General features: G+C 38.3%; 1 protein-coding gene across 1 annotated transcript in view; it reads right to left on the bottom strand.

Moving 5' to 3' along the window:
- Positions 1 to 12,414, bottom strand: part of ADGRB3 (adhesion G protein-coupled receptor B3) — a 616,281-nt gene that overhangs the window by 34,743 nt on the left and 569,124 nt on the right. Inside the window, exons 22-24 of the mRNA XM_077811605.1 lie at positions 9,068 to 9,153; positions 2,274 to 2,372; positions 1,772 to 1,943 (exon numbers count right to left, since the gene is read on the bottom strand). Of these exons, the coding sequence (XP_077667731.1) occupies positions 1,772 to 1,943; positions 2,274 to 2,372; positions 9,068 to 9,153 (357 nt within the window). The remainder of the gene's footprint in view (positions 1 to 1,771; positions 1,944 to 2,273; positions 2,373 to 9,067; positions 9,154 to 12,414) is intronic.

Raw genomic sequence — 12,414 nt, 5'->3', positions numbered from 1 at the left:
GGTATGAGAAGGCTTCCTGCATCAGTGCCTGGTATCCCATGACAATTAACTAATGTTATGAAAGAAAATTGCTTTAGTAGTGTATCATCTCTTTGAGCCCTTTCCCATTTGGAAAAAAACCCCGATTAATTAGTTCCTCAATTTTTGCTCCAGCTCTTAAATTTGGATGAGTGTTAGGATAACAAGGTGGGGGAAAGAAGATTCTGTGTGTGAGCACTTGAGGAAGAAGGGATTCAGCTGATAGGTCTACATAAAACTGCCATCACTTTTTATTGGCCTAAGGAATGAGGTATAAATAGTTGTAGTCTTTTATCATTTCACTGTAAAAATGTATGATTTGGTGGCTTCCAATTCTGCAAGTACCTGCCCACCCAATATTAGAAAGGTATACAAAATGTGGAGGGAACAGGAAGCCTTGTGGGTGATAAGTAATAACAATAATATAAACATTTTTTTTTAAATTCCACTTTATATATAGTGCCTTTTATATGAAGATTTCATGCTGTTTTACAAACATTAAATAATTTTGCCTCCCAACATCTCTGTGAGCTACTGTTGGTATTGTTATCCTTTTTACAGATGTGTAAAATGCAGCACAGGGACTTGTCCAAGGTCACACTGCAAGTCAGGAATAGAGCAAGGCATATTAGTTCAGTTTTTAGAACCCAGGAACTCTTGTTTTAAGCCATAGCCCATACTCCCTCCATTTTCAGACTCCTGCCTGTCTCTAGTGAAATAATCAAAATGATTTAGTGGTTCACAAGGTGATCCCCCCCACCCCCACACACTGGTTAGAATACGATATTCATGCAGATTAGAATACCACAGAGAGACTGAAATAGATTGGGTCACTACCCTGCATGCTGTTTTGGATGAATATAGTGAACTTGAGTTCTTAGGACGGTGAATGATGGAGAGAAGAGACACTTGCAAGCCTCCTCACTCAGCATGGCCAATAAACCTTAAATGTGACCTGAAGCACACTGTTATTCCAGCCCTGCAGCTCCCTTGAATAGATACTGCCAATCACTGTGAATAGTGTTACACACGTGGTATGGTTTAGTGATGTAGATAAACAACATACATAAATTGAAAGGACCACACTTACTGTGACCTAACAAGATATGAACCGATATAGAGTTGAAAAGCTTGTTCATTAAACGACCACACCTATCTCCTACATTTTTGTACATTTTCAACAGTTTTCTGTTTAAGATGGAATAGTGTAAATGAAAGCAATTTTATATTTGATCAGTCTTTCTACATGTGAAAAACTCACAGAATCTGTTCCTTTGGAAAAGGAGTCTTAGGTCTTCACTTATTGTGTGTAATCATAATTTCAAAGATGAATAAAAGTTAGAAATAAACAAGACCTATTTGGCCCAATTTAAAGGTGACCTCTAATTAAGTGGGCCCATTTTCCCACTGAAATTAACTGTGCTGCATTTTGCATCTGAAAATAAACAATCTTCCTTCAACCTCACGTCCATCTACTCTCCATCTTGTTCATTCCTTTATTCACTCTCAATTTCCTATCTGTCCCTGTCCACTGAGTTTCTACATTTGGGGGCAGTTCTCTTTCTTCTGCTGCCTCATCATCTGCCTAGAATGGTTTGAGATCCTTATTCACTTGCCCCTCTTTAAATCTCATCTCAAAAATTTCCTTTTTTCTTTATACCAATAAGTGAATTTCTGAAAGTATATATTGTATATAATATTAAGTAGTAAGTGAGAAACACAGCACTTTAGCGATAGAGAAATTATTCCTCACCTCTCTTCGGAGAATGCAGTGGACCATGACAATAACAAAGCCTTGCAATGAATCAAATACTGCGAAGAGTATCTGAAATAATATTGATCTTTTGTCTGTCATGGCCAGAACTGCCGACATCCACGTCAGAGCAAGAAGAGGCAACACAACACAGGAACTCCAAAGGGATGCCCTATTGAGAGAGAGAGAGAGAGAGAGAAAACAACATTATATAACTGCAAGTAGATAAATAAAAACCCGCTTCTAAAAAAACCATCTTTTAGGATGGCAACTTATTAGTTAATTTGAAAACCACAGACAAATATATAAAAAGCGTTGTACTTTACGTTCTAAAGAGTATCCCCTATTCAGTTAATAAACAGTTGCCAATTTTAACAAGAATATTTAAATATGTTCAGTGCTCTACTACAGTATTAGCAAACACAATTTTCATCATCAAAGTATTTTCTCACATGCACTGTATAAGATTTGTAACAAGAAGATGTAAATGATTAGGACTAACATGGCATTACTGGCGGTGGTGGCTGACAAAGCTGTTGTTGAAACTACTCCACACTTGGCACATTTGAGCGTCAAACCGCTATGAGGCTCACTCATCTGACTGCAAACAAACAGAACACCCACAAAAAGAACAAAATATTGAATTTTCACTGAAAAACGTTGCTACTGAAATTTAGCTTTTAAATATGACGTCATGCAGAAAAAGTAAATAGACTTATTCAGGATGAATGCTCTAGATTGTTGCAAAAGTGTATTGATACTATACATTATTAACTTTAACTATTAATACTATGGGGCTTAATTTCATGCAGGCTCTATTTCTTCCATTTAAGCTAAAAAAGGCCCCAATGTCCAGAGATCAAAGTTGCTCAATACATGGAGGTAAACATAAGCACGTGCTAGTGTAGACACACACTGTGAAATCCCTCTATTCAGACCATTTACAAAACTAATGCATCCATGTTCACTTCCTCAAGAATGAGTACAGGTCATACAAATGTAGAGTACAAAATATTGATTATTATATGAACATTAATAAAGGAAGAGCCTTCCAAAACAAGCTCAGGTCATTCAGTCAAGATGGACTTACTGTACAGTTAGTAAGCAAATGATTTGGTATAGTAATTTGAGTGTGCTGGCTAAAATCTGGAGACAGCACTTTACCTAGCAGTTCTTGTTCCCATTGTATAAAGGTCTGAATATAGGGGTTGAAATGTATGGAATTTGATGAAAATAAATATTATTTGGGATTAAAAAGGAGTGATATGTTATTCCATTTTAATAAAACACAGTACACAAGCATTAAGTTTAAAGCATTTTGTCCAGACAACTGTATTACAAAACTCATCACAGTTAAAAAGCAAAACCTGGTATTAGAATTTACTTCGTCTGTGTACAACATGGATTCAAATTTGGAAGTTTTGATTAAATAAACAACTTCTTTGCTATCCTATTTCCCACCTGCCACCAGAACCAGTGATTTTCATATCATATCAAGAAACATACGACAATATAGGGAAAGGTTTTTTTACTCATTGATAAATGGAAAAAAACAACAACCAAACCAAACCAACCAACCAAAAAAACCAAAAAAAAAAGGCTCCTACATGTAATGAAGAAAAGCAACATATGGGAAAAATATTTCTCAACATTTCACCTGACTTTGAACTCTCACTCTTCGCCCTCCCATTTACCGCCAAAGTTAAAAGTTTGCTTTTGTTTCTATACATAATGCACAGAAATAAAGGGCCAGATCCTCAGCTGGTGTAAAATGAAATCAGTGCAGCGAGGTGATTTTCACTATCTAAGGGTGTAGCCAATAGTTGGAGACAGAAAGAATTAAGTCTTGATCTTGATGCTGCAGCACTTACTCATATGAAAAGTCTCATTATTATTGCAATATGCAGAACAGATCTATAGATTTATAGGGCCAAAATCGTCCCGCACATAACTTCAGAATATCTGTGTATATATTACAAAAGAATGGAATGTCTTTCACCTAACTTATGATAAGTATTCTCAAAAAGCTCTTTATAATTGTGGCACCTTAGAGACTAACCAATTTATTTGAGCATAAGCTTTTGTGAGCTACAGCTCACTTCATCGGATGCATAAAGTGGAAAGTACAGTAAGGAGATTTTATATATACACACAGACCATGAAAAAATATACATTGTAAAGAGAGTGATCACTTAAGATGAGCTATTACCAGCAGGAGAGTGGGATGGGGGGAGAGAAAACCTTTTGAAGTGATAATCAAGGTGGGCCATTTCCGGCACATTTCCAGGAGTTAACAAGAACGTCTGAAGGAACAGTGGGGGAAGAGGGGGTGTAGGAATAAACAAGGGAAATAGTTTCACTAAGTATAATGACTCAACCACTCCCAGTCTCTATTCAAACCTAAGTTAATTGTATCCAATTTGCAAATTAATTCCAATTCAGCAGTCTCTCGTTGGAGTCTGTTTTCTAAGTTTTTTTGTTGAAGGATAGGCACTTTGAGATCAGAAATCGAGTGACCAGAGAGATTGAAGTGTTCTCCGACTGGTTTTTGAATGTTATAATTCTTGACATCTGATTTGTGTCCATTTATTCTTTCACGGAGAGACTGTCCAGTTTGCCCAAAGTACATGGCAGAGGGGCATTGCTGGCACATGATGGCATATATCACACTGGTACATGTGCAGGTGAACGAGCCTCTGATAGTGTGGCTGATGTGATTAGGACCTATGGTGGCGTCCCCTGAATAGATATGTGGGCACAGCCAACGTGCACGGGCTGAAATTGTGGAAAAGCAGCATCACTTGCCCCATAACCTCAGTCGTGCAGAACGCAATGCCATCCACAGCCTCAGAAACAACTCTGACATCATAATAAAAAAGGCTGACAAAGGAAGTGCTGTTGTCATCATGAATAGGTCAGAATATGAACAAGAGGCTGCTCGGCAGCTCTCCAACACCACTTTCTACAAGCCATTACCCTCTGATCCCACTGAGGGTTACCAAAAGAAACTACAGCATTTGCTCAAGAAACTCCCTGAAAAAGCACAAGAACAAATCCACACAGACACACCCCTGGAACCCCGACCTGGGGTATTCTATCTGCTACCCAAGATCCATAAACCTGGAAATCCTGGGCGCCCCATCATCTCAGGCATTGGCACCCTGACAGCAGGATTGTCTGTCTATGTAGACTCCCTCCTCAGACCCTACGCTACCAGCACTCCCAGCTATCTTCGAGACACCACTGACTTCCTGAGGAAACTACAATCCATCGGTGATCTTCCTGAAAACACCACCCTGGCCACTATGGATGTAGAAGCCCTCTACACCAACATTCCACACAAAGATGGACTACAAGCCGTCAGGAACACTATCCCCGATAACGTCACGGCAAACCTGGTGGCTGAACTTTGTGACTTTGTCCTCACCCATAACTATTTCACATTTGGGGACAATGTAGACCTTCAAATCAGCGGCACTGCTATGGGTACCCGCTGTTAGGATATAGATATTCAGGCCTGTCTGCAAAGGCCTGTACTTTAAGAATTTAGGTGTATTCTTATCACTTGGCTAGTTCCAGAGGTATAAAAGAAAGAATCAAAACCACTGTCTGCCAGTGTAAGGGCCTTCTCTTACTGTGACAGTTTGTGGCCCTGTGCTTAGGCTCAGGCCTTTGGCTAAGCAGCAGAGGCAGCCATAAGCTGGGAAGCGAACAGTCACATCCTCACATTCCAAACTAGTCACACTGAAATAAGGTGCTATTCGGCTGTTAGGAATACAATCCTGTCCTGATAGTTCCTATCACCTCCAGAGAAAGGGAAGTGCCTAGAAAATGTAAAAGGAAACTTAGTTTGATAGCATCCTGTCTGGCAAGAACTCACTTATCAATAGCTGGGATGTGAAATCCTCGCTTCTGTGTTGTCTTTTCATTGTAGTTTCCACTTTGCTATTGTTTGTCTGTATAATCTCTGTCTGGTTCTGTGATTGTTCCTGTCTGCTGTATAATTAATTTTGCTGGGTGTAAACTAATTAAGGTGGTGGGATATAATTGGTTACATAATCATGTTACAATATGTTAGGATTGGTTAGTTAAATTTCAGGAAAATGATTGGATAAGGTATAGCTAAGCAGAACTCAAGTTTTACTGTATAATCTGTAGTCAATGAGGAAGTGAGGGGGTGGGGGTGTGGGTGTGGGTGGGCATGGGCATGTGGGTGAGGGAGATGGGAACAGGGAATGGGGGTAAGAAAATTGGAATCATGTTTTGCTAAAGGGGGAAATGGGAACAGGGAATGGGAGTAAGGAAGTTGGAATCATGTTTCGCTAAGGGTAGTAATGGGAACAGGCGCACAGGTGTAAGGCTCTGTGGTGTCAGAGCTGGGAAGGAGGATACTAAGGAAGGAAACTGGAATCATGCTTGCTGGAAGTTCACCCCAATAAACATCGAATTGTTTGCACCTTTGGACTTCGGGTATTGTTGCTCTCTGTTCATGCGAGAAGGACCAGGGAAGTAAGTGGGTGAAGGAATAAGCCCCCTAACACCCGCATGGCCCCACAGTATGCCAACATTTTTATGGCTGACTTAGAACAACGCTTCCTCAGCTCTCGTCCCCTAATGCCCCTACTCTACTTGCGCTATATTGATGACATCTTCATCATCTGGACCCACGGAAAAGAAGCCCTTGAGGAATTCCACCATGATTTCAACAATTTCCATCCCACCATCAACCTCAGCCTGGACCAGTCCACACAAGAGATCCACTTCCTGGACACTACGGTGCTAATAAGCGATGGTCACATAAACACCACCTTATACCGGAAACCTACTGAGTGCTATTCCTACCTACATGCCTCCAGTTTTCACCCAGACCACACCACACGATCCATTATCTACAGCCAAGCTCTACGATTCAACCGCATTTGCTCCAACCCCTCAGACAGAGACAAACACCTACAAGATCTCTATCAAGCATTCTTACAACTACGGTACCCGCCTGCTGAAGTGAAGAAACAGATTGACAGAGCCAGAAGAGTACCCACAAGTCACCTACTACAGGACAGGCCCAACAAAGAAAATAACAGAACGCGACTAACCGTCACCTTCAGCCCCCAACTAAGACCTTTCCAACGCATTATCAAGGATCTACAACCTATCCTGAAGGACGACCCATCACTCTCACAAATCTTGGGAAACAGGCCAGTCCTTTCCTACAGACAGCCCCCCAACCTGAAGCAAATACTCACCAGCAACCACACACCACACAACAGAACCACTAACCCAGGAACCTATCCTTGCAACAAAGCCCGTTGCCAACTGTGCCCACATATCTATTCAGGGGACACCATCACAGGGCCTAATCACATCAGCTACACTATCAGAGGCTCGTTCACCTGCACATCTACCAATGTGATATATGCCATCATGTGCCAGCAATGCCCCTCTGCCATGTACATTGGTCAATCTGGTCAAACAATAAATACTTGAGTAATGAGTGACCATCCTCCTTTGATGGGGGTGGGAAGTGGGCGCTACAGAATTTCCACTGCCCCAGAAAATGACTTAAGAATCTGGGTCTGCACCACTTAATCAAATAGTGCTGAAGATAGATTGTTTCCATCCTTATTAAGGCATCTAATTCCTAGTCCATCCCCATGGCAATGCAGGATTATTTCTGACAGTGTATTTTCTAGTTCTTTGGCCAATTTAGCTTTAAAAATAACATTCATTTTACTGAGATACAAACTTTCAGAAAGCAAAACATTTGGTAAATCAGAAAACTATACTATAAGTAACAAGATTTAAATTGCATATAGCTGATAGCTAGAAAGCTATTCTGCAGTTAAACATGATCTTTCCTATCCTTTAAATATTACACAGAAAAATGATGAATAGATTTATAGGGTCAAAACTTCTTGAGTATAACTATTGAAAAAGTTCTCACTGATGCTGAAATATTGTGGCTGATTTTATAATACGGCACATTTAATCAGAACAGGAAGAATATATTACAACAGTTAAGAAGGCAGATGGAACATTGTAGACAAGGGTAGAATTGAGAAATTATTATTTTCTAATAAGAAGGAGAAGAAAAAAAGAAAAGTGAACAAAAGAGGTTTTGGTGATGGTGGTGATTGTTTTTGAAACAGTGCACTAAGAAGTGAAAACCACAGGGGGTTTTAACCAACACTGAATGACAACATAAGCACACCAAAGTGTATATGATATCAATAGGTGCATCTAATCAGTTAATTGAACATTAGGAATGATGCTATTACAGGAATGATCAAATAATTCAAAGTCAGGTTTTAAGAAAAGTTTACAGAGAGCTGTAACGTATGCATGGAAAATAGAGATTCGTCATTGCTAGCAATGCCAATACTGGGATAGTCACCTACAAACGATGCAGAAGAAAGAGTACTACAACAAGTGGAGAAGTAAAAGATGCTGATTGTTTCTTATTCCATGAAGCATTAAAAGACATTGACACATACATTCAGAAAGCTAAGGCACATTTGTGAAATGTTTCTCTTTTATGTGGACTGCAGTCATATCCACTGCAGCAGACCATGAAACCCACCTGTACCTGCTGAAGTCAATAGCAAAATTATTGCTACCATTTATTAGGAGCTAAGCTGCAGACCCTCCCTCTTTTATCACTAGAAACCCAGAATTTGAATGTAAAATTATAAGTATGTTAATGAAAGGAAATCATGGATATAAATACACAGAGAACGTTTCTATTTACACATTTTTTTTGCTTTTGAAATATGTGTAATTTACATTCAAATTCTGTTATGTTAATTCTAGAACACAAACACATGTACACATGTATATACAAACACAGAGCCAAATTCTTCTCTTAATTGCAAAGATGCAATGCTATTGACTTCAGTGAGGTTATACTGCTATAAAAGGTAGAATAATACACTAAGAAAGAAAGAAAGAAAGAAAGAATTTGGCTTCTTCTGTACACACATTTTATACAACTGTATTCCCGATTTCAGGAATAAAAATGTATGCCTTTCCCATGAAATCCCTGCTCAGTTTTGTAACTGTTTAATCCTCATTCTTATTAACTTAATACTGTTGTACTTGTGTTTTATTTTCAGTTTGCTCAGTCACATTCCCTCAGGATAATGCAACTGCAACTTTTGCAATTAATGAAATCTGTTAGACACACTGTTACATTGAGAAAAAAGTTCAAAGCACAATCAAATGCATTTTTGGTGAATATCTGTAATTGAAAATATATGATACATTTGCAATATGCTATAAAATATCCCAATTGTTGCTTACCCCGCTCTGTGTTTGAGCTTTTTATCTAGGATCCCATCTCTGGAAACAAGTTTATTAAATACCAAAATGCCAATCACCATGTTGACCTGTCAAGTAGAAACAAACAGTTGACCTTTCAGTAACAGTGAGGGAAAATGCCTACATGCATTATTCCAGAAAATGGCCTCTTTTACATTTGCCAACATGATGGAATTATAAACTTAGACGATGGTCGCATAATACATTTCTGAAGAATTTAGTCAGAGATTATATACTGTACTAGCCTCAGGACACATAAAGTGTACTTAACTTTAAGGCTAAATTCTGGCTTCCCGTGCATATCCTCTAACAGGTGGAACAAACATATAAATCAACAGCTGTATTAATTAAAGCCTGAATTATGTCTTGTGTCTGGCCATATATATATGCCTGCCTGTTAATAAGAAAGTAGGCAGCTGTGACTCTAAACACCAATTAAAGGTAAACTTTAATTGTAACAATGTAATCTATTCCATGATAGAGGTAGAATATTTTATCTGAATTTTGTGCACAAGATTAAAACGGATTATGTATTATTTGTATTGCCATAGCATCTAGGAGCCCCAGTCATGAATCAGAACTCCATTACACTTGCTGCTGTACAAACATAAAACAAAGATAATCTTATCTGGTTATTTTAGGTTTCATGCTTTCTTGAGTCCTAACTATGCCTTTTTGCTGCAAGGTGTTCTCACTCATACAAAATCAGAATCTATGGTTTCTGGTTGTTGGTTTTGTTTTGTTTTTCCAAATTGATAATTGTCTTCTTCATATGTAGGCTTGGCAGAATTTGATTTTTTTAAAAATAATTTCTATGGATAATAGCAATGTTTATTTTTATTTTGTTTTTATCTCATTTAAATTTTTACAGTTGGGAAATTGGTATGTGTGTAGACAGTAGACCTTGAGAGTCAAAAAGTTAAAGCTTTATAACTTAAAAAGCAAATTGTCAAATTCTCACATCAAAAATATACAAAGTAAATAGTCTTATATAAAACGCTAATAAGTTCTCAAGCAGCATTTTCCTCTGCCTATATGGAAATATTTTTTCATCGGTGTGTGTGTGTACAGTGAAATTGATATTTAATGACAAATATCTAATCCTTCCAAGCCTACTCATATGCCAAAATGTGATTTTGGTTGGCTATATATAGGATTGTTTGGTTACACTTTCTTTTTTCATGGGCCAGATACTTAGTTGGTATCAACTGGTGTCAATACATAAATGAATAGAGAATGATTTGTACCACCTGCATATTTGGCTCAAACAGCCATGTAGTTCTAAAGTCAGTATTTGGTCTTTAATACATATTGTAAAAAGAAAAGGAGTACTTGTGGCACCTTAGAGACTAACCAATTTATTTGAGCGTAAGCTTTCGTGAGCTACAGCTCACTGCATCCGATGAAGTGAGCTGTAGCTCACGAAAGCTTATGCTCAAATAAATTGGTTAGTCTCTAAGGTGCCACAAGTACTCCTTTTCTTTTTTGCGAATACAGACTAACATGGCTGTTACTCTGAAACAATACATATTGTATGCATCATACTAGGATTTTAATGTAGCCTTTAAATGGACCTGCTAAAAATAATTTTTAGTTAAGAAATGTTTTAAAATGGACTTTTGAGAACTACATTAAACACTGATCATTTGCCAGTATGCCCTTCCCATGGTCCTACTCTTTTAGGCCTTTCTTAGGTTCCATTTATTTGAGCTTTTTCATTTTTCAGATGAGATTTTTCTTTTGTATACTCAAAGCTAAATGGGTAGATGAAAAAGCTCCCTCCACACCTGCTAACTAATGGGGGAGCAAACTATGTCTGTGAACGTCAGAGATCTCTGAATAAAGTTTGCCAATTGTACAGAGAACATACAGTTCCATGTGGAAATTATGATTGGCATTTTGTAAACATCCTTGGCTTCCTCACTGTGCCATGGACTGTGAGCTGTACAAAAGGTTCCTGGTTTGACTCTATATGAAGATGAGACATCTCTGCGGGAGCTGCAAACATCAACATCCAGGTAATCTTTGTAGCTATATGCCTATATCTCTGATAACTACAGATTTCCTTCTCATTTATGCCAATGCAAATCAGGACTAACTCAGCTGAAGTCAATAGAGGTACACTGGTCTAAAAGTGCTCTAAGGGAGAAGAGAATCAGACCCAAACACTGTAAACTCCATGCTGAAATTATTACCAGAATTTAGGGAAAGATACTACAGCATTTATTACACAATGACCAAATTGGCTTCAGAAATAGGTTATTATTAGCTGATAATAAAAGATGGTCCTAAACATCATTGGTGTAGAAGAGGGACAAATACTGCCAATGGCTGCAGTTTTATTTGATGTCATAAAATCATTTGGTCAAGAGGACTCACCATTCTAATTTGTGGAACATTTGGCTTCAGCAAAACCTGTATTTCTTGGTTCAGATTAGCCTATGTTTCTCTTAGAGTGACAATATGTAGAGGGTGGGAGGTATTGTTTTACCAGAGATACTAAGCAAATGTTGTCCCGTCTGTCCTCATTTATAGATTGTAATGAGAGAAGCCCGAGAACAGCAGTTTAGGAGGATGAGATTATTTGTGGCATTGAAATTCAGCATGACAGTTTGAAAACAAGTATTAATGCTGGTGACATTCAGGTGACCTAGGCTAATTCTCACTTTATCCTACATCCCTTGCAACCTGTAGATAACAGCTGGCTCTCTGTCAGGGTATCATGTTTTAGGATACATGGCAAAATATAAGATGAGGAAATTTGGAAGAAATATTGTATTATATTGATAAAAGACTTTCAAGATAAGCAAAGCATTTTACTTTATTTTGCTCTGTTGACTAAAGAGTTTGAGATCAAGGATTTCCCTCCTGCATTTATTAGTTACAAACCAATCATTCAAAGATGTGGCTCTTTGGGTGGAACAGCTTCATAGCAAATAAATGTACAGTGAATGGGTTGAGGTTAGAGTCAATGCACTTCAAGAGATAGCAAAACTAGGAGGCAAATTTACATTCATAATGCTTAGAAAATTTACAGTCAGCATTGTGTGTGTATATGGGGGAGTAGTGAGTGCGAGGGGTGAGGGCTGGTTGTATGCATGTGGGTGATATGGGGGCTTCTAAAATTAAATTCTTACCTTACCTCATACATTACAGCTACAAGGGGAGGAAGAGAATCAGTGATTAGTATGTTCCTGCTGGTGAGGTGAATTACCCTATTCATACTGGCCTCTTCTTGTCAAGTGTACATCCTATAGGACAAGGTCACTAGATAATTTTGTAAGGTACCAGAGCCATATCTAAGAAGGGCTTTGGCCCCTGAAATTAGT

This window comes from Eretmochelys imbricata, chromosome 3 (assembly GCF_965152235.1).
Source record: "Eretmochelys imbricata isolate rEreImb1 chromosome 3, rEreImb1.hap1, whole genome shotgun sequence".
Classification (NCBI taxonomy): Eukaryota; Metazoa; Chordata; order Testudines; family Cheloniidae; genus Eretmochelys; species Eretmochelys imbricata.
The sequence above is the reverse complement of the archived record's forward strand: the minus strand, read 5'-3'. Positions and strand labels throughout refer to the sequence as shown.